At 44.2% G+C, this 23698-nt stretch overlaps 1 protein-coding gene across 2 annotated transcripts in view; it reads left to right on the top strand.

The window, feature by feature from the left end:
• Positions 1–23698, top strand: part of LOC118106570 (Down syndrome cell adhesion molecule-like protein 1 homolog) — a 97710-nt gene that overhangs the window by 52322 nt on the left and 21690 nt on the right. The window contains exons 4-18 of one of the 2 annotated variants that reach the window (XM_035155234.2): positions 9089–9235; positions 9608–9886; positions 10966–11241; positions 11858–12157; positions 14852–14994; positions 15709–15838; positions 17509–17787; positions 18097–18225; positions 18377–18556; positions 19967–20172; positions 21968–22064; positions 22240–22368; positions 22621–22788; positions 23133–23203; positions 23338–23578. In XM_035155234.2, coding sequence (XP_035011125.1) covers positions 9089–9235; positions 9608–9886; positions 10966–11241; positions 11858–12157; positions 14852–14994; positions 15709–15838; positions 17509–17787; positions 18097–18225; positions 18377–18556; positions 19967–20172; positions 21968–22064; positions 22240–22368; positions 22621–22788; positions 23133–23203; positions 23338–23578 — 2775 coding nt within the window. Of the gene's footprint in view, positions 1–9088; positions 9236–9607; positions 9887–10965; positions 11242–11857; positions 12158–14851; positions 14995–15708; positions 15839–17508; positions 17788–18096; positions 18226–18376; positions 18557–19966; positions 20173–21967; positions 22065–22239; positions 22369–22620; positions 22789–23132; positions 23204–23337; positions 23579–23698 lie in introns of those variants that run through there. The other variant, XR_004695223.2, reaches the window with a different exon arrangement.

Raw genomic sequence — 23698 nt, 5'->3', positions numbered from 1 at the left:
AGTCCTCTGCATACCTATCTTCAGATCACTGCATCACACCGGACCTGGAAAAACACACAGAACAAGGGAGGGGAGGAGGATGAGAAGGTCAGGGGTTGCGACTCAAAACACCGGAACACGTGTAGAGAGATAAGAATAAAACAAATGTGTATCAGGGTTTCCTCTTCAATTATTCTGCCTCTGGTAACCGTGTGTGTCCTGCACTTGTAGGGAGAGAAGAAAAGAATGAAATTCACATGGCTCATCTTTATTAACCTGCTTCTGTTATTTTGACTTAACCTCTTCCCAGTCCTTACGCAAGCTTTTGTCTCCGATTGAGTCAAAGAAAGTGGCAGTAATATGCCGTCCTTGTGACTCTTTGTCTGTCTGGCTTGTTCTCCGTAGCACTTAACTATTATGGACTGCTTTGAATGTGAATAGAGAGGAGATGGGAGCAAGCGTCATTCATTTCAAACCAGAGAGAGAGAGAGATCGAGCTATTGTAGCTAGGTGTAGATTTCCCTTTGTCAAACACGTGCCAGTTCTTCAGGCCCAACAGAGGAGAGGAGAATAGGAAAATGATAGCGGCAGAGAAAGGGATGAAGGGAGAGAGGGCGGGTTGGAAGGCGGGAGAGGAACAGAGAAGGAGGAGGAGAGTGTATTGATTTGACACTCAGGGAATCACACCACAGCTCTGTTCATTTTCATTCATCTGCCCTTGTAATGGTGGTGTTAATATGGCAGGTATAGGGGGAGAGGGCAGGAGGGGGATTTAGGAGGATGAGAACATTTTATTAGAATCCAATCTTTATTATCCTTCACCCCTGCCCACCTTTCAGCCCCTACACACACAGACATGCATGTATGCACTGGTGCACATGTATGCACCCACACAAACACACACGCACACACACATGCACAGACACATGCCCCTAGATGTGATTTTAGGTGCAGGGTGTTATTTACATGTTGGGCCTGAATGGACTCACAGTTGTACAAGTCATGTTTTATACTCTCTCTCTCTCTCTCTCTCTCTCTCTCTCTCTCTCTCTCTCTCTCTCTCTCTCTCTCTCTCTCTCTGTGTGTGTGTGTGTGTGTGTGTGTGTGTGTGTGTGTGTGTGTGTGTGTGTGTGTGTGTGTGTGTGTGTGTGTGTGTGTGTGTGTGTGTGTGTGTGTGTGTGTGTGTGTGTGATTGCTTTGATACAGTATGAGCAGCTCAAATGAAATAGGCTTTGGTAGGCCAATTCAGTGCCTCCTTGAAATCAGCTATAATGGGCCCTTGGTAATTATCAAATAAATTTGCCAAGGGAAGGAGAGGAGGAGGAGGATGAGGAGGGAGCAAGGGTTGAGGACTGAAAACCATCTTCTTTACCTGTTCACTATTTGAAATATATCTTCATTTAACGCTTTGCTCATCAGCTGAGGCAGAGTTGATGAATTTAGGATGGCAGTAAAAACAAGCTATTGATTTTCCGTCCTCATCTCCTCATCCTGAGCCAATCCTGCATGGTGGAGACATAGAAAGTTCAAAATAGTTTCAAACTGTTCCAGTAGATAGTAACCTCTGCCAAGGAGGATATGTTTTCATCTGCATTTGTTTTTGTTTGTTAGCGAGATAACAAAATAAATACTCTACTGAATTCCATGAAATTTTGTCGAGGGGTGGGGCATGACCCAAGGAATAACCCATTAAATAAATTTAGGTGTGAATCCAGGTAGCGGATACAGGATTTATAACATTGCATGGCATTTTTCGACATTTTCTTAGATAATGATTAATGGATCCTGATAAAATATGTCAGGGGGCTGATATTGAGTCCAAACTAAAATCCAGAGTGAACTTAAATGTGGGTTTATAAGGGGACTGTTTGCACTTGGCAGAGGTATGTGCTGTCTAAGTCCAGTTCTAGTTCAACCATTAGTAACACAGTTCAGTCGACAGAACACAAGGAAACAAAATCAAGGTAAAAATGTGTAAAAGAAAATTGGATCGTATCCATGACAATATTTTTTCAATTAATAAGCTCAAAGGGAAAAAATACTAGAAAATGAAAACGAAAGCTTTTTGCCCTTAACTGATCCTGGCAACGTTTCTTGAGCCTGTAATGTGTAATCATTTTATTGACTAATATTATGTTATGTATGGTGAATCTGTCCACACCACATTTACCAACCGCATACATCCACCATGTTTACCAGGGTTGGATTCTCTTTTAGTGTTTGTCTCTGTTAGGGAGTTGAGTGACTGGTAGGCTGAGCTGTAGCACTGGGCCATATGCCACATTACTATTTTATTACTCTGGCACAGTATCCATTGGAGCTAACGTTACCCTCAAACCAACACACACACACGCACGCAGTTTCATTTTGCCAACAGTGGAGACACGTATGTTGAGCTGTCCGAGGTGCTGCCTTTGCCAGTGTTCCTGAATAGGTTGTAATGGAGCTGTCCGTGGTGCTGAACTGCCGTGTACCCTTAGTATTTCTCCTAACTACATCACTTCCTGTGCACTGATCTGTGCAATTTATGCACAAAGACTTCACAATATAATATTTTCTGTACACCAGGCTCTGCTTTTGTCTGCATTAAATATGTGATAGATAAAGGGTGCCATACCTAGACGTTTTTTCGGTTGTTGACACAGACTGTCCATTGTTCCACAAATATTATTTGTACTGGCCCACAGCTTGCTTTGAAAGGGTAGATTCATGTGTCCATTACAAACAAGTGAAAGCAATAAAAGGCCTTACCCTTTGCACGCTGTTACACCCCTACGCTGCCAGATTTAAAACATTTAGTTCTTTGCATGTTGCAAATTAGTAAAATAATTCTAGTGAGTAAAATCTACTTCCCTAAGTTTCACTGACCCTTGGGAATAAAGGAGTAAAATAATGGTTTAATAATGTTAAACCTGTGGGAAATTAATGAGGATTTTTGTTTCACTTTTGTCACTGCAGCGTTAACGGTGCTTTCATTTCCACTGCAGAATGTGGGATAACCTAAGTGTGTGACGGATCTAAATCAGTAGAATTTGCATTGTAATGATATAAGGGTGGATGGAGACATGGAGAAAAGAATGAAAAAGTGGAGAAAGGCAGAAATGTAAAGTTGAATCAGAATAAGAAATAAAGGAAGTGTAGGTGTACTCTACTGTCTGCACATTGCTGTGACATCACATGGTGAAGATGCTCTGCACCAACACACACACACAAATACACTCAAGTTGATGAGTGCACTCTGCAAATGTAGATTGTGAGACAGTGGGAGTAAGAATGTGTAGATTGTGAGGGTGTGCGTGCATACATTTGTGAGAACTCCATTTGGGCACTGTCTGGTCTGTATTGTGCTGAGCCCTTGGTCCATTTAGCCTTAAAATGTGAAAGGCAAACATTGACAATAATGGTCATGACAGTAGTCAGCATCTGTTTTTGTTAAAACGCGCGAGTGAAAAATAAAGTGACATTATGCACAGAGAGATGTGTTGAGCTCCTCCGTGGCCTGTCGCCCAGGCCTGTGTAGCAATTACACATCCATTCAGCAGTTTCTCTCCTCTGATCTCCATCGCCATCATTTAAATGGCTGATTCCGTTTTTTACCTCTAATGAAGGGTACTCTGCAGCACACACCAAAGTGTACGCACGTGCATGCGTAGCACACATGAAACGCACACTCGCGCGTGCCGCCGCGTGTGCCACCGCAGCGCCCCCTACCCAGCTGTTGTCACGTGAGTGCACGGGCCCTAGCAACAGCGAGCGAGAGAGCGAACAAAAAAAGAGAGATCTTGGCGAGAGCAGGGGAGAGGGGAAAGAGAGGGAGAGAGAGAGAAAGAGGGAGGGGGGGAGCTGTAGAGCATTAATAAGTGATGAGTCCAACAGTGTGAATTGCTGTTAGTTAGCATTGCTGCAGCGCCGCCTTCATTTGCATGGCAGCACCAAGAACAAACCCCCTTACCTACGCCATTTCCTCTCTCGCTCTGTTTCTCTGCGAATCGCTACTTTCCTCGCTTTCACTCTGCGTTTTATCTATTTCTGTCTCTTTCCTTTTTCTTCGCGGCCTCGCCAGCATCTCTAAATATGTATATCTTTTCTTAGTTACTCTCTTTTGTCTTTCTTCCCCGTCTGATCTGTTCATCTTCTCCTCCCATGCAGCCTCCCCAGTGGCCCCAGCATTCCTACATTAACTTTATCATTTTCTTTTTTTTTCATTTTCTTTCCTCTTAATGATCTCTGGTGTGGCTGATAATTTGTTGAAAATGGCAGCCATATATTGTTCGGGTATATATTTATCCGCTCTTTTCCTTCACCCCTTCATCTGCTGCCTCAATTTTTTCCTCCTCCTCTTCCTCCTCCTCCATCTCTTCTCCCCTTCCCCTCCGTCTCTCCCACCTTTTTCAAAGACGAGGGGTGTCCTCTCTCTGGAGGAACTTTGGGGAAGACAAGTGATGCTCCAGGGCTCCCTAATCCTTTTTTCATTGTGGCTCCTCCACCTCCCCTCACCCCCTTCCTGTCTCTCTGTCTCGTTATTTGCATGTATGTATCTGTCTGTGGGATTTCTGGCACACACACACACACACACACACACACACACACACACACACACACACACACACACACACACACACACACACACACACACACACACACACACATACAGATCCAGCAGCAGCTTCACTCTGCACTTGGCTTGACTTCCTGCCTTAGGCTGATCAGCTGAACTGATTCCATTACTTACAGACCCCCCTGTATGAGAGGGAAGAGGAGCACAGACATAGGAGGAGAAAAGACAGATATAGAAAGAGGTAGAGGGCAGAGAGGAGACTGGAGGAAGAGAGATCGGGGATGGAGAGTAGATGTCACACTTAGAAAAAAGGAGCAAAAGAAAGGGTATTGGAAAGGGTCGGGAAATAAGGAGGAAGTGAAGCGATTGTGCGCCTCCCTGGGGTGTGGGATAGACCTCAAAAATTCTCATCCTGCCTCCCACAGCAAAAAAGCAAAAAAAAAATCAAGACACAGAAGCACATACATACACACACTCAACAACAACAACAAACTCCTGGAGGCGTAGGCAGACTAGACGAGAATTGATCTCCTCTCCCACAAGGAGAGGCTTGCAAGGGGAGAAAGAGAGAGGGAGAGAAAGGGAGATGGAGAAAGACGTAGAGGAATTGTTTTTACACATGTGTGGCTCTCAGGCCTGCAGGCCCCTCATCCCTCTCACTCCCTCCTCTGTCACTCCCAACGGCATGTTTCTCTTTATCTCCCTATCTCTCCCTCCATCAATCTCCATCTGCCGTCCTCCTCCCTGTGGGGTCAGCCCCGTCCTCTCCTCCACTGCCTCCCTCTCTATCGCCGCCTGCTCCCTCTCTGCTGTTTTAGGTGTGTCACATCTCCACCGACAGCAGGAGACCAGGTACTGACTGGAAATTAAATATCAAGTAGGAAGAGCATCAGTGAGGCAAAAGGAGAGGAAGTGAAGGGTTGTAGAAAGTTGAAGTGAGGGCAGTGAAGAGAAGAAAGAATGGACGGATTTTATTAATGAATATTTATATGTATATATATACGCACATATTTATATGTAGAATATATTGCTGAGAATATTAATTGATTAACCCATTATCAGAAAAGCCATCAACAACCAATTTGATAATCAGTTTCCTGACTTTCCATAGGTTTGCATTATAGCCACATACTGTATTGGATATGCCATATATTGTTATTTTAGGCTTCCAAGAAATGCAGTCATTTGGCCTTTACAAGGTACTTTCATGTTTTAGGACAGCTTTTATATAAAATAAGGACTATTAAATAGGGCTGGGTGATATGGCCAAAAGTTATATCGAGATAAAAATGTTAAGTCTATATTGATAATTATCATGATAAATGTCATATTATTATTTGTTTAAGTTTGAAGACAGATTTCTGCCACTGAGTCAAGGCTGTGGTTTGAAACTCTTCTTTATGAGCAGAGAATCACAAACAGTTTACAAACCTGAAGTAGATCAATGATGTTATTCCTCCTCACTGTGCTGACACAAAGTATAAGCAATATATGAATATATATATTGGACTTTTTGTTAAATTGCTATTGATGAAAATGATTTAAAAGAACTGAAAACTGAGGCTGTGATAGACATGATACAGTTTATCTCTGAAATTGTATGGACAAAGCAATAATTGATTATTCAAAACGGTTCATGTGCAGGTTAATAACGATGGAAACATCTGCTGTCGCCTTCTGAACAAGAGAGAGAGAGAGAGAGAGAGAGAGAGAGATACGTTGGGTGGAGTGATGAAGTACATTCGTTTACAACCAGCGCTGCAACCGCCACTTTCTTTCCCTCCATTCTTAACCATCTCTGAATTTCTTACTCTACCCTCCACCACCACTGCCACCACCCCTTCTCGGCCCCCCCTCCGGTCTGTCTTTCTCTCTCCAGGCATGTTGTGACAGGGCGTAGCAGTGTGTTATACAGGGTTCTACTCGCCAAGTGCATATTATCCTGTAAGGCTTAATACCCAGGTTGGAACAAAAGGGCAGGCTCGGAAATTACAGCTTATGTCGCTTAGCACTCAGCACAACAGTCTGACTCCCATGAAAACACGTGTGTGTGTGTGAACTTTCACATATGCATGCAGATGCACGGGCTGAAATTCACATCTGTAGATATATATATATATATATATATATATATTCAGAAATCTGAAAACCCAGTCACACACTCATACACACATACATACAGATAATGCTTTGCTTCTTATATGGTACACGTGGCCTCAAATACAATGTATCTCTAAAAATATCAGCCGCAGGCACAGATGTCAAAGGAGTTGTTTTTTTAAACAAAATGCAAAATCTCTGAAAGCTGAAACGTCAGGTAATCAATCAAGTCAAATAGAGCAAGGGTGCGCACGATAATAGTGACAGGTTTTAATTAGATGCAGCAAAAAGGTTTTGACATAAAGCTTGTTTTTTTTTAAGTTAAGAGTTTCACGAATGTTAGGGTTAGGAAATTATGATGGTCTTTTTAATGGATGAATTGATTTATCTATAAAATAAGCGATTCATTGAGAAAAGAAGGGAAAGAATGACTAATCAAAAGCTTTTATTGTGGAGTCATGCACATTTTCTTTAGGTTGGCGAAAACCTGTTCACTGACACAAGAAGTAAAGCCGTCACTTCACCTCTCCATCTTGTTAGAGTGATAGAGTGTGTGTGTGTGTGTGTGTGTGTGTGTGTGTGTGTGTGTGTGTGTGTGTGTGTGTGTGTGTGTGTGTGTGTGTGTGTGTGTGTGTGTGTGTGTGAGAGTGTGTGTTTGGGTGGCAAGGGGCCAGGCCAGTCCCTCTCTGTTTTAATAAATCTCCCTTGGATGGAGCTGTGCAGCCATAAAATGCATCGATTGTCGTTGCTCACATTGTGGCAGGAGACACACACACACACGCTTGGTTATTCATACTTACATACACATTCCTATATATACATGTTTATTGATCTCACACACACAGAGAATCGTGTATTGACATTTGACATGCCTATATATGGAGGGACACACTTATATTAAGCAATGAACATACATTTGCCAATCAAAGAACTGAGGAAATCTGATTAGTAAATGATTTTTAAGAAGAACATGAAAAATAAAGCTGTGAGGCTGTGACTAGTGGCTGACCTATTGCTCAAAGGTGTGCGTGTGTGTGTGTGTGTGTGTGTGTGTGCACCTGCGTTTTACTCAAGCTCTCTGTTGTCAACACTGCAGAAAGACATTGAAACATCATGTAGCAAACAACTGCCAGAATGTTCTCTCACACACACCTACACAAACACACGCACACACACACACACACACACACATACCCTGCAATAGCATCCGCATAAGCAGACAATCTGCAATCTCCTACAAACTCTGTAGTGCACTCTGTCTAAAATAACCCTTTGGGGGAACAGAATACAAAAAGACTCAGAGAGGCGGAAAGAATCAAACACAGAAATACACTCTCCTCGTCTCTTTTCCTTCCATCCCCCCCCCCACACACACACTTTCTCTCACACTCACACACACACTCACACAAACATGCTCTCGCTATTGACATGTAGATAAATCAGAGGCAGACCAAACAGTCACTGATGTGAAATGAAAATGACACTAATCTGCTGTTACCATAACACACACAGACACATCAATTATTAACACCTACAATAACTCTCTTCTCCTCTTTCTCCCTTTCTCCTCATTGTGTATATCTCAGTGGATGGATGGGACAGAGTGTGTTAAAAGCTCCCTTGTGTTCACCTAAGTGCTGCGGTCAGGCCATTCAAAGACATGTAAATTGTAGCGCGCCATTTTTTTCTTTCTTCAATAGTTTTCTCTTGAAAGTTTTGTGAAGAGGGTCCTGTGACGGACGTCCTTGTGTCCACTATAGTTTAAAATCAGCACATGGGTATATTTTATTTCCCTCAGCAGCAATTTGTCTTTTTATTTTTTTACCAATCACAAACATAAAGAAATAAAAATCATAAATTATTGATGATCTCAGGATAAATGTGTCTACGAACGGTTTGAATAGTGAATAAAGTTAAAAAATAGTCTGAAATATGTACTAGTTGTGTATATTTGTGTGATTGTAAAGAATCATTAAATGCTGTTTTGTTTTTTACTTGGATTTTAAACTTGGATTCTTATGAAGGAGTTGTATGGGATGGCATTAGCATTGTATTTACCTGGTGCTTTGTTTTGAGGGAGACTATTTCAACGGCCAATCTCCCTAAAAGTTAGAATTACATTCGCAGATGTTGGTGTATGGTTTGTTTACTTCTTGTTTTACTTTTGAAATAAAAACACAAATCTTCTTCTTATCAATGACACAGTTTAACTTGTGCACAGATGAAGACTGATTTAGTAACAGTAGTTACACAACAAAATCCACTGGGATCAAATTCAACCATAACCCATAAGTCAGTTGTGATTCTGTGGAATCCTGCCCAATGCAAAAACATTTGCGTAAACACAAAGCCGAACATGCTAATGCTTTGGCACATTTGTCATCCAAATATGGTGACTAACATTTTCCTCTCTCCTCTGCTTCCTGCTTCCTCTCTACTGTCCCATCCCAGGCAACCGTTTCTTCCTGACCTCATTTGGCGCTATGTATATCTCAGAGGTGCAGAAGGAAGATGCTCTGTCCACCTACCGCTGCATCACAAAGCACAAGTACAGTGGAGAGACTCGCCAGAGCAATGGAGCCAGGCTCTCTGTTATGGGTACGTAGCAAGTTTACCACTTCCACTCATGAGAACTGGCACATGCAACTAAATGCAAATCAGAATATGAGTTTTTGTTGCTTGCCAATTATATTTCTCAATAGACGAGCAAGACAAATGTTTTATGTTTTATCCCTGAAAGAATTGTGCACAATTTTGGGAAATACCATTATTTGCTTTGTTGCTGGTAGTTTTTGAGTCTGTACTGTAAATATTAATGTTTCAAGAAAGACTGTTGGTTTAGCTTAGCATATCTTCTTTTTTTTACAAATTAAGAAAACAAGATATAATGTGGTAGCTCTTAAGATGTCCCAGAAGAAATCAGTTAAAGAAAAATAAATATATCATATCTGTGATGTGTTTGACCTGCAGACCCTACGGAGTCCACCCCGTCAGTGCTGGACAGTTTCCAGTCCGGTGAGGTGCAGGTGGGAAACAGTGTGGAACTGCCCTGCGTCGCATCGGGATACCCCAACCCCACCATCCGATGGCTGAAGGATGGTCGGCCACTCCCCGCAGACACCCGCTGGACACGGCGCATCACGGGCCTCACCATTTCAGACCTGAGGCTCGAGGACAGTGGCAACTACATCTGTGAGGTCACCAACAGCTTTGGTTCCAAAGAGGTGACAGGTCATCTCAATGTCATAGGTGGGTAAAGCACCGTAGAGTGTACAACACAGCAATAAAGCCTCACTGATCATTTTATCTACCCCCCACGATGGACACAAGTCATGAATGTGATGTCAGGTCACGGACAGGCATGATACGAGACAACATTTAAATTCTCTCTGCTTTGCCCGTACACGCCAACGCACCCCACCATCGTATATGCCTAGCATGAGCTTGATCTCCACAGACGGCTTGCTCCCCTGCTGTGTTCTCGTACCCCACTGAGGCGTCGCTGCAGTGACAGCAGAACAGTGGTCGTGCGGGCCTGTCGCTGTGTGTGCCGGGGATGTGAGGGAGGGAGGAAAAGACTGTTTTATAATGTTGTGTGTGTATATGGATGGAGGAGATGTACGCAGTGTATGCAGAAAGAGATATGATGGTAAACTTGTGGAAGTGCAAGGGGGACGGGAAACGTGTAAGGGTGGGTGGAGGAGAGGAGGGGAAATTTAAGGGTAGTTGGGGGAAAAAGCGGCTTCACCCTTAGTGGACGCTGGGCAGACTGGGCACAGGGCGCATCACTGCACAAGCCGTAAACCTCCTGTGACAGGGCATGCAAGGTGGGAGACACACAGGTCCACACACACACACACACACACACAGCACATGCATGCATTGCCTGTGAAAAAAGTCTTGCACATGCACTGTCACTCACACACACATGCATACACACATTCAGCAGCCTACAGCACTCAACACCAGCTGCTTTATTGCTCACTGACATTTTCTCCCCTTTCTGTTCTTCGGCTTTCCTCGCTGCTGATCTCGCGCACACACACACACACACACACACACACACACACACACACACACACACACACACACACACACACACACACACACACACACACACACACACACACACACACACACACACACACATACATACATACATACATACATACATACATACATACATACATACATACATACACACACACACACACACACACAGACACACACACACACACACACACAATCACACTCACACAAAGGCAATGCTAGCAAACAACAAATTCACGATCTTACCCCACCAAAATAACATTTTTCCATCTCTCCAGAGCCACTGCGGGTCACCTTGTCTCCCAAGAATCTGAAGACAGGGATCAGCAGCACAGTCATACTCTCCTGCGCCGTCCAGGGTTCCCCCCACTTCATTGTGTCCTGGTACCGGAACACAGAACCCGTCATACCCGATCAGCACTTTTCCATCCAGGGAGCTCACAATGAGACATTGTTCATTTCCGCTGCACAAAAGAGACACTCGGGAGCTTACCAGTGCTTTGCTACACGCAAGGCCCAGACTGCCCAGGACTTCTCCATCATACTACTGGAAGGTGAGCGCAGGAAGGGATCACCATGCTTTTCCCATGGTAAAAACTATCCTGGGATGTTATTCTACTTTCAGGGTTATGAGTAGAAGGGATCGAGAGTTTTCTTTACTCTAAGGGGGCAACGTGTTAAAATGTTTCACCAAATATGCTGGAAAGTATTAATCTAATACCCCTACTTCATATTTGCATGTATATTGCATATATATATATATATATATATATAAATATTAACAAGTTGAGGTAAACTTACCTGAATAATTCCAGTTTAATTGACATAAAACTGAAACATTGACCACTGGTTTGCATTTCCATGTTTTATCTAGTTTCATGTCTGTACTGATTATTCAAACATATTTGTGCAGAGATAAATAGATGCAGAGAAAAACCCCAAAGCAGATCAATAAAATGAAACCAAAGAGTCAAAGCTTCTTCAAATTGGAGATTTGCTATATTGTGTTACTCTTCATGCAGCTTTGCTCTTTTGCTGAAGTGTGACTCTACATTGATTTAGTCTTTTGTCAAATAAGGTCCATCTTCTCATTTTAATCCATCTTCCCACCGTGATGCTGATTTAAGTCCAAACGCACTAAAAGCACCTCTTTTCATGCTTGTTTCTCAGATGGCACACCCCGTATTGTTGCCTCCTTCAGTGAGAGGGTGGTGGTCCCGGGTGAACCGTTCTCCTTGATGTGCGCCGCCAAGGGAGCACCTCCTCCGACCATCACCTGGACCCTGGACGACGAGCCCGTGGCCCGAGACCTGTCGCGCGTCAGGGCCAGCCAGTACACGCTCTCCGACGGCAGCACTGTCAGCCACGTCAACGTCAGCAGCCCGCAGATTCGTGATGGAGGAGTGTATCGGTGCGCCGCACGAAACTCGGCCGGTAGCGCCGAGTACCAAGCGCGCATAAACGTAAGAGGTGCCTGTCTACTTTTCAATATCAGTCATACAGAGGCTTCTCATAGCCTGACCCCTTCCCCTTTCCTGACCCATCTCCTATCCTGTACCTTTCTATATCTCTACCTTTCTCATATGTATATTTTTACTTTTATTTGTTTTACTTTATCTGTTTGGTCTCCGTCTTTACACGTACAGTTTATCTGCAGCAGTGGGTGTTTTGTTTCTCCGGCAGCCTCTACCTGTCATCTGTCTCATTCTCTTTCTTTCTTGAAGTCTCCTCAGGGTTACCTCTCTGTTTTCTGACTCACTGTAGCTCTGCACATGTGCTTGTGTCAATGCACACATACATATGAACACATAAATAACATGCACCTATTTATCCGCCTACTGCATCTACCTGTATTCACCCACACATAGTTTGCAGGCAGAGAAAATGTAAAAGTAGAGAAGCTATAGTTTGATGTGAGACAAATGAAAGGAGAAACTTTAGAGGCCACAAAAACAGATGGCCGGAGACAGAGACAAGAGAGAGAATAGATGAAATGAGAGAAGAGGAATGTAAAAGAGAGGAGTGGAGGAGTGCCAGTGTCTGCTGGGGGAGTGAGGGGGAACTCTGGTGACAGGACTGGTGATGTCACTGTCGTCAGAGACGACAAAGATGAGGAGTGACACCGATGGACAGGGCTGTATCGCTGTCTCTCTCTCCCTCTCCTCTTATTTCTCTGTGCTGTGGTGAGATGTGTGGTTGTGACATGTGAGTCTGCTCTGAGCAGACATGCCCGACTGATCATTGGAGTGAGAATGAGCCCCAATGCCAGAGATCTTCAGTTTAACATGCAACACAAACTGACACAAATGCAGTCAATGAGCACACATACATGGCCACACATGAAAAAGCAGCAGCACACACACTACTATGCTCATCCACTCACTGAAATGTGATACGCTCAACTTATCCCATTCAGTGAGCGGCCAGCAGCAAAGATCCTGAGCCACACACAGGTAGTGGAACACACAGTCACAAGTATGCCGGAGCTGTGTTTGTGCGAGAGTGCGTGAACGTGTGTGTGTCTGGGCGTGCGAGTGCTTGTGTTTGCGTCTGTGCGACGGTGCCACTGAATAATACATCTTTGACTCGTCAGAGCTGCAACTTCAAAGCTCAGCACGCGCCGGGAAAGGGAGGAGAGAGAAAGAGGCTGAGAGAGGTGGGGGTAGGAGGGCTGGAAAGGAGAGACAAAAACAAAGATACAAGACGAGCAGTGGTGAGAAGGTCAGAGCAGAAGTGACGGATGATTGAGTGATAGCTCCTGGTGTCTTCCAATAATGCTAAACACATTTTGTATCTGTCTGTCTGTCGGCCTGCCTCGCTGCCCACGGCCTTCAGTCTCTGCTCTGTTGCCCATGATACACGACCAACACACTGAGGCAGTTACGGTTTATTTTTACTGTATTTTATCTATACTTTATCTCATAGAATGACCTTAATAGAGTTCACAGCATCACTGTTTTATAGAGCGCACACAAACAAAGAAAAACAACGCATTAGTTACACTATGCAACCATGTAAAATGCATAATGTTTGCTCCATGCCCCACGGTGAATAAAAGCTGCATTGCACACATATGGACACGCACAGTTTCATGATTACGTTGTTAAAGTCGATGGGTTCTGCACCGGAGGACCCTGCATGTCCCGCAGCACCCAACGCAAATGTGGCAGGTGCAGGATACATTGACCATAAAACAGACGGGAAGTGGTTGGTTGGCATGAATAAAAATTCACATATGAAAATATGTCATGCATGGGCGTACCCACGCATGCAAACGTGCAACTTTCCGGTCAACTGAAAGCCTTTAAAGAAATGTAGAGGATCATGTTAGGTGTCGGTTTCTCGTCTGTTTCACACTCACTTTCCCTCTGACTGTTTATTTTTCTCTTTTTGGTTTGCTCATGCTGTGGGTCACATTAAGTGTTCGTTTAAATGCCAGTAGCTTTAAATAAAGTTGACATCACTAATCCAATCTGACCTGTAAACAATGGCACTAATGTGTTTCCGCATCCAGTTATTACTCTGTTATCAGAAGGAACAACATGAACCACCTGTAGAGAAACAGATGCATGATCTACAGCATTTGCATCCACTTCTCTTTCCTTTTAACCTTTTAAAGGCATTTGGTGAGGCTTATTATTATTATTAGTTCACGTCTTTTAATGATAATAATAACTTTATTCATTTAGCACATTTCAAAACACTGTGTGTGTTTCACAATGACGGACAAACAAAAACAATAATATTCTTAGGTAGCTTAACAAACTGCTGTGTAACTGCATTTCTCAAGACCGACATGTGTCTGGAATGCTTCTCCAGAAAAGCTGCAGAATTAAAGCTATTAAAGAGTGCCTTTAAAAAAAATGAAAGGCAGACATTTAAAACTTTCTCTCTCCCTCTACCCCTACATGCTTTTCTTCCTCTTCTGCCCCTTCCCTCCTTCCCAACTCCCTTCCCTTATATTCCTAAAATTCCACGACCTGCTCCTGATACCATCAACTAATGATCTTCTTTTTTTCCCTTTCCTCTACCTGTGGTCAACCCATCTCTTCATCCCTCCATCCGTCCGCCTATGTCTCCCTCTCTCTCTCTCTCTCTCTCTCTCCTCCTCTCTCTCTCTCTCTCTCTCTCTCTCTGTCTCTCTCCCTCCCTCGCTCCCATCAGGTCCCCCAAGGATACGGCCCATGAAGAACATCACGGCAGTGGCCGGAAGAAACAGTTTTATAAATTGCCGGGTGATTGGGTATCCTTACTACTCAATCAACTGGTACAAGGAGGGACTTCTGCTGCCTGATAACCATCGACAGGTGGGGTTTTCTACACTTCTGCTCAAAGACAATATGCACAGAGCTTTTTTTCCTTTCCTGTATATAGAGGGATGTAGACGATTCAGCCATTTGTTGCCTGTCTTCACCCATTTTACCATTTCAATCTGGTACATAAAGGCAAAAGGACCAAGAAATGGGCTGTTTCACTACTTAATATATATACACATATACAAAATAGACATCAAAAAACATTATTACCATAGAATTAGTTATTGTTTAGAGTTAGCCAGTTTCCTAAAACAGCTGTGAAGTGAATTTTGAACGATGGCAGGGCCATTGTTTTGTATCACTAATTACATCTTATAGAGTGATGCGAAAAATGTACTTTTGTATTCCATGAAACATTTAACATGTAGTTGACATAGTTTTACATAACATGATGCAATTACACATATATGCTCTCATAGTTATACAAACCAAAGCTCAAGCAAGCACATAAAGAGTTTTGCAGCCAGACACACAATGGTAATGGCCTCCGACTTCTATCGTCCCTGTGAGTCACTTTTATTGCATCGTATACATTACAATATTTTATGTTTTGCTATGAAGGCCCAAAGCAAATCAAAGGGGGCTTCTTTTTGCATCAGTGTTTTAATATTAGGATCTGCTCAGTTTACATTCACAGCCATGTCAATTATCAAGAAGAGGAAGCCTGTAGAATTTCAGCATCTAACAATGCTGATGTCTGTTCAGGTGGTGTACGAGAATGGGACCCTGAAGCTCAGCGATGTTCAGAAGGGGATGGACGAGGGGGCCTACGTCTGCAGCGTGCTCATCCAGCCGCAGCTGTTCATCACGCAGACTGTTTATATCACTGTCAAAGGTCAGTTTCAGAGTTTCTCATATTTTTACTCAGTGTTTTCCCTCCACACAAAATCACGTAGATGGCCTAACACAAGAGCGCACATAAACTTGTGTAAATTGGTGTACAACTTTTTGCGTTGAGCATTTTTTTTTTGCAATAATGTGAATCCACTGTGTGTGAAATAATGTAGAATTGTAATTTTTATGATCGTAGCTTCATAAAAGGCAGTGGAAACAGAGTCATTGTAAAAGGGATGCAAAGTGAGTACGACTGCTTTGGAGCAGGAGGATGTTATTGTAACAGAGGGAGAGGAAAGAAGAAAGCTGTATGCATTGCCTCTAATAACCCCTGATTAAGGGGCGGAGTGGCCTAGTGTGCTCTCTCAACCACTCAGCAATTACATAGAGCAGGAGTGCTATTGTATAAGATTTGCGTGTGTGTTTGTGTGTGTGTTGTGTGTATTCTGCATGTCAGTCTGTATGTTATTTCGCTCTGCTCTGTGCAGCAATAGCATGACATGTTTGTTTGAGGATGTCGTCGAGTGTGAGTGTGGGTTGTGATTGTGTGTTTCTTAACATTAGCAGATGTGTGAAATCTTGTGGTAGTTGGTGGTCCTTGTGGAGAGTTATCCCTGCACATACATGCATGTGCGTGTGCGTGTGCGCTTTGCATGCACATGTGCGCGTGCGTGCGTACGTGCACATTCGCGGCGTGTGGGTGCAGGTATGTGCTTGAATGTATGAATGTGTGCTCGTCAGGTCTCTGATTTAATTAGATGAATTTTAACGAGGCCCAGATTAAATCCCCCAGATGTCTCAGCTGTAACCCCCCCCCCACCAGCACCACCTTCCCCCCTCCCGCACTCCAAAACCACCGCCATCACCTCCGCCGGTCTCCATGGCAACGCCGCTCTTCCCCCTGTGGATGAGGCTCTAATTAGAGCAGCTATTATGGGCTGGCTTTAGCAGGGCAGGGCGGGGTGGAGTTGAGGGGTTGGTAGGGGGGGGGCATCAGTCGGCTGCGGAGTGGGTAGTGGGCTGGCTGGACCGGCTGCAGCAGTGGTGGGGGTCCAGGCTTAGAGGAGAGACTCAGGAAAGCAGGTTTATGATCACCTGCAGTCTAAGAGTCTAATGACCCAGTTGTTGACCAGTCAGACTTCCAGGTGAAAGAGATCCAACTGTGTTTTTGTCTCCCCCCTCTGATTCTCCCTCACTCCACCTCACTCACTCTCCCACCCCATGTCCTCTCGATGCCCCGCAATCTTCAAATCTGTGTGTCTACCCATATTCTCCTGTGCCTTCACATCTGACTTTCTCTCTCTTCTTCGATCCTTCACTTATTCATATCTGCCTCAAATCTCTGTCTTCACCTTTTACTTACCCTACTCATTTATACAACCCCGTTTTCATTTTATCTTTTTTCTTTATATCTATTCCCTCTCTGCCTTATTCTGTCTTCTCTCTATCTACCCTTTATTTCACCCTGTTGCCTGTACTTGCCAATATCTCCCCCACTCGCCTTTTCATCATACATTTCCTCGACTTGATCTGTCTGTTTTATCTGTTTTACTCGTCTCCTTTTATCTGACTTCTTCTACTTTGTCCCGGCTACATTTCTATTTACTCTCCCTTCCTCTCTACACATCTTGCCCTCTATCACTCACTTTCTTTCCCCTCTCTTTCTCTCAGTTCCTCCACTGATCCAGCCATTTGACTTTCCTCCGACTTCCATCGGTAAATTGATGTACATCGCCTGCGTGGTGTCGTCTGGTGACATGCCCATTCGCATCGCGTGGCGCAAGGACGGGCAGGAGATCGTAGCCTCCTCGGGCATCACGATCGACACCAAGGAGTTCATGAGTTCCCTCCAGATCTCCAAGGTGTCGCTCAAGCACAACGGCAACTACACCTGCATCGCCAGCAATGACGCTGCCACTGTCAGCACAGAGAGGCAGCTCACAGTCACTGGTAAGAAAGAACAGGTGTGAGAGGACAGGAAATATGAAAGTGATATTTAGAAATGGGTTGAAGGGGAAAGGAAAGGGGTTATTTTAAAACAGCACTGAAGTGATTTAGTGTTTGAAATATGGTCAAAAATTAAGCAGTAGAGGATCTGATGGAAAATAGTTGAAAGCAAAGCACATGATTCTTTTGGCCATTTTAGGCAATTCAATAATGTTACAGTATTAATATAACTGTCAAAATCGGAGGGTCCAAAAACTAACACAATATGTCTCCTGTACACGTTGAGTAACAAACCTTCTCCTCTTCCTCCAGTGCCTCCTCGATTTGTGGTGCAGCCCAACAACCAGGACGGGATCTATGGGAAGGCAGGGATCCTGAACTGTTCTGTTGATGGATACCCTCCCCCCAAGGTCATGTGGAAGCATGCCAAAGGAACCCTAGGTACAGAGCCCATCATTCATTCTTCACTTATGTACTGTGATGTGTAATAGCCATACACTGTCTGAAAATGAACTCTCTTGAAATTCAAGTGTTGCCAGCTGCTGCAAAACACAATCATCTGTCCCTGTTGCCCGTCTCTCTATATGTCCAGCAGGGATCGGGAACCCGCAGCAGTACCACCCTGTGCCTCTGACTGGCCGCATCCAGATCATGACTAACGGCTCGCTACTCATCAGACACGTCCTGGAAGAGGATCGCGGCTTCTACCTGTGTCAGGCCTCCAACGGCGTGGGCTCCGACATCAGCAAGAGCATGGTTCTCACCGTTAAAAGTGAGTTGACTATCTCGCAAAGGCTAATGTATCAGAGTGCGACCATTCATTTCACGGCGCAGCCAAACTGAGCGGGGCCATCTAGGAAGCTCCAGTGCTCCTGATTTATCTTTACACGCTTGCAAACCGTGTCGAACCAATGAGCCAGCTCGCACTGTGCTCTGTGGGCATAAACACACACACATACTGTACACACCCAGGGATAAACTGGTGGAGCTAAGGTGAACGTGGACATAAGAGCAGAAAAAAATGTAAGTGAGGTGTGTGTGTTTGTGTGTGTGTGTGTGCGTGTGTCCGCACGTTAAGCAAAAGGCAGTGAGAAAGCGAGCAACTGAGCAATTGATCTTTTGACTCTTGGGATCTGTCTACAGACAATCAAAAACACTTTGAGCTTAATCATTATCTGCAATCAATCTCTGCATCCTGCCCTTGCTGTCAGTAACACCCTGTGTGATGCAATGTGAAAATGTACACGCACACACACACACACACACACACACACACACACACACACACACACACACACACACACACACACACACACACACACGTGAATGTGAACATCAACTAAGACAGTACGTGAGTCCAATATCCTTTATATCAGAGATGAGAGATGTTAAAGCTTAATTTCTGGAACCTTTTGACTCGTGCTCACGCAGACACACACATAACCAGGTGCACATATAAACATGAACTAGTTTCACTGTGTTCTACTATCTCAGGGTTGCCCCCCTCTCTCTCTCTCTCTTCCTCTCTCTCTTCCTCTCGCTCCTTCTGGTGTTAGTGTTATTGATTGAACCGTTCCTCTCCCCTGCTTCCCTCAATTCTGTCTGTTTCGCTCAGCGGAGAGGGAGGAAAAGAGGGAGGGTGAGATGAATAAGTGATGAAAACAAAACAGCAGAACCCTCCTCAGATCGATATTGTGTGTGTGCGCGAGTGTGCGCGTGTGTGTTTGTGCGGATGAGGGTGTGTCTGTTTAGCCGGAGACCGTGAGTGATTTTGTGTGTAGAGTGTACACGAACGGTCGAGTGTATCGTTTCTGCCTCTTCATTCACCTAGACCCCAATGTTAACTATTGGAGAATGAGAGAGGAGGTTTATTGACTTTACCTCATTGACCATAGCTCTTCATTACTCTGCTGCAATGGAACTTGGCCACTCCGAGCTCCACCTCTTTAACTACCAACCGCCCTGCCCTTCTCTCCTTCGCTCTTTCACTCCATTCTGCCTTTCCACTTAAGCTCTGCTTATTATCTACTTACTTGTTTCTTTTCCTCCATCCCCCTTCCCTCTTCTATCGGCCTCTGTCATCTAATATCCCTCTCATCAATATGTTTACTGTCACTGTACTTCCCCTCCATGTGTCCTCACATTCTCCTCCTCTCACAATCCATTTCCTTTCTCCTTCCAGTCCCGGCGATGATCACCAGTCACCCCAACACCACCATGGCGAAGAAGGGTTACGTGAAGGAGCTGAACTGCACCGCCAGGGGAGAGTGGCCCATCATCATCCGCTGGGAGAGAGGCGACACTGTCATTGACCCTGACCGCAACCCCCGGTACTCCATTACCACCAGTCCCAACGAGAAGACCGACGAGGTGTTGTCTACACTCAGGGTAAGAAACACTTATCTAGTTGAGTCAAGGCACAGCGTGTAAAGCTCACTCTGCTGTGAACTTTTGTACTTTGGTTGCCTGAGGTGCATAGAAAACGGGTGAGATTAGAAAGAATCCATTAACATCAGTCGGCGTGTTGCTAAAGGTTGGTACCAATCATGGCCAATCACGTCACATATTCTAATTGCTTGACATCTGTTCTTCCCTCTGTGTGCAAGTGTGAATATATAGTTCCAGAGAAAACATTAAATCCATGTTTCTGGACATTTTGAAAGACACCATGTTATGATTCATGACACCCACGAGTCCCACAAAATGAGAATAGTCTGTAATGCAGCTGTTCCAACCTTGAGATTTTGGTGATAGTAAATGGTCTGTATTTATTCATACTGCTTTTCTAGTCGTGATGACCACTCGAGGTGGGTTTTGCCATTCACTAATTCATACAGTGCTTCAGCTGTATGTGCAGCAACTTTTTCTATCCCACATGACTCACACTGCTGGCACAGCTGTCAGGGCCAATTTGGGGGTTCAGTGTCCTGCCCAATTAAAGGCACGGATTAGAGGAGCCTGGGCATCAAACCACCACCCTTCTGGTTAGTGGACGACCAACATTGAATCGAGGTATCGCCACTGGATTTAACAACTTTTACCCTGGTTTGACAGTCTGCCTATGTCAAAGTAGAGACTTCAGATGGAACACACACTGGACATGTGACTTTCAAATGATTTTACATGTAGTTAATCATTAAACATTGATATTTCTGGCTGGTATTGTTGTTGACATATCCACTGTTTAAAGAATGTATATATTTAAAGGCCTCATGGGGGCTGTGGAACAGGGCTTGGAGCTGGTCATCAACTAACCAGTAGTCGGTGGTTCGATTCCCTGCTCCTCCACTCTGCATTCTGAAGTGTCCTTGGGCAAGAGACTGAACCCCAAACTGTGCCGTCAGTGTATGAATGGTGTGTGATAGAAAAATGTGCTGCGTATAGAGGTGGTGTATTAATGTGACTAGGTGAATGCAGATTGTACTGTAAAGAGCTTTGAGTGGATGATAAGACTGGAAAAGTGCTGTTTGATGATTCATCCTGCACTCTGGGGCTTTAACAAATTTTGCGCCTGATGATAATTCTTCCTCAATGTTGTAACTCCCTCCCCTTGACTATGAATTCTGCCTGTTACCAACTGGTGCACAGGAACCGACACTGTCTGATTCATCAGCAAGGAGGCCTTGACAATAGAGAGCTGGCTGTCGTCCATGTTTAGCTTCTACTTACTACAATGGGTGGCGTGACGTACATTCAGCGCTATTGGCTACTTTAGACGCCAATTATGACTGTTTATTATCTATGACACTTTTTTTTTTACTAACATTCTTAAATATGTGGAATCAAATAGCACTTTGGAATAAATTTGTTGTGGTCTTTAAAGAAAAGGTAAAGCTTGCATGAATGAGGTCTGTGTGGTTGCACCCTTACAAGTCAAAGTAACAGACACAGCACACAGGGTCTGTTGAGCAAAGTGCAATTTGAGGTTTTTGCATAAAATTGATGCAAAAAAGTGAATCTTGGAACCAAAAAAAATTATAATTGCACCAGTGGACTGATGACAATTCCTCTACTTGTGACTCACCTATTACTGCACGGTGATTCACCTAAATACAGAACAGGCATGTTGGAGGAAAAACTCTCACTCCTCCAAATCACAAATCTGTACTTCACATAGTTTGTCTTCACCGAGTCAGAGCTGTTTGTCTCTTTGACATTTCTCTATCTACCTTTCTCCCTGCAGCTAAAGCCAGCCGAGCGTGAGGATTCAGTCTTCTTCTCCTGTCACGCCATCAACTCTTACGGAGAAGGACGAGGCCTTATCCAGCTCACCGTGCAAGGTAAACCACTCCTGCACAGATGCATGTAGGGTACCATCTCTTCATACTGATAAAAACTACACAAATCTGTGCTTCCCTCTTTTCCATCCAAATCGGTCTCTTTTTTTGCGGCTACCTTTCCTTCCATTGTCTTGCCTCCCTCCCTTTGTTCACACCCTCTCTTTTAAACCCTCAGAGCCCCCAGACCCTCCGGAGCTGGAGGTGCGAGAAGTGAAGGATCGCAGTATGAACCTCAGGTGGACACAGAGATTTGATGGGAACAGCATCATTACTTCCTATGATATTGAGTATAAGAACAAGACAGGTGAGTAAAAATAGTTTATTCCTTGTAATTAAGAAAATTAATAAATAAATCTGACCTTGAAATAAAATCCTACTCTGATGATGCTTTTTTTCTGTTAGCTTACTGCCAGTATCAAATTAAACAATGCAACATTTTTGAGAAAATACAAATCATTTCATTTATCAGAAGTGTTTTTGAAGTGGGAAAATGACTGCAAACTGCACAATTAAAAATGAAAAACAGCACTTATCTGTTTCTCCTCTTCTTTGTCAGATACCTGGGAGCTGAAGCACGCCACTCGAAACATCTCCCCCAGCAACAATCAGGCCAACATTGTGGACCTTCACCCCGCCTCCGTCTACAGCATCCGCATGTACTCCTACAACGCCATCGGAAAGAGCGAGGCCAGTAAGGAGCTCACCATCAGCACAGAGGAAGCGCGTAAGTAATTTGAGGTCACTGATATTTTGTTCATGTGCGTGTGCAATTTGGTGCAACCTGATTGAATTTATCGGATCGGGGATTATCGGGCCTTGGCGCAGGTATGCACTCTTCTGAGTGCCATTCTCGTTTTTTCTTATGTAAATGTGAGCAAATGAGCTCTTCTCTTCTTCTGCCTGTGGTGACACTGACATCTGTCCTTGAATAAGCATTTTGTATAAAAACTCTACTTCAGTGGAAATGGAAAATAAAAAACCTTGAAAATTGTAGACCAGAATATTTTTTCGACAGCAGCAGACTTCCTCCACCTCAACCCCTTTGTCTGTGTCTCTCTCTCTCTGCAGAGCCGGATGGTCCTCCAATGGAAGTGATCCTGCAGCCTGTGACCTCTCAGAGTATCCGAGTCACCTGGAAGGTAAAGCATTGGAACTATTTAAACTCTAAACTTTTTGTCCTGATCCATCTTCAGTGTATTAAGTTGTTCATGCACCGTATGAATGATCAATACAGTCTGATGTGAGCATTGTCCCCTTTTATTACATCCGTCAGGCTCCCAGGAAAGAGCTGCAGAACGGCGTGATCCGTGGTTACCAGATCGGTTACAGAGAGAACGGCCCCGGCAGCAACGGCCAGTACAGCATCGTGGAGATGAAGGCCACTGGAGACAGTGAGGTCTACACGCTGGACAATCTGAAGAAGTTTGCTCAGTATGGCGTCGTCGTCCAGGCCTTCAACAGAGCCGGCACAGGGCCCTCGAGCTCCGAGATCAATGCCACGACATTGGAAGATGGTGAGAGTCACAATAAGCCACACATGTACAACATACAGTATCTCAGCAGGCCTTTTTCTTGGTCTGGCTCCGACTGTAAATGTGGGCAAATTAAAGTGTAACTTCACCCCTAAGTTTTGG

Source organism: Hippoglossus stenolepis, chromosome 4 (genome assembly GCF_022539355.2).
Source record: "Hippoglossus stenolepis isolate QCI-W04-F060 chromosome 4, HSTE1.2, whole genome shotgun sequence".
Lineage (NCBI taxonomy): Eukaryota > Metazoa > Chordata > Actinopteri > Pleuronectiformes > Pleuronectidae > Hippoglossus > Hippoglossus stenolepis.
This window is presented reverse-complemented; position numbering and strand designations above follow the sequence as displayed.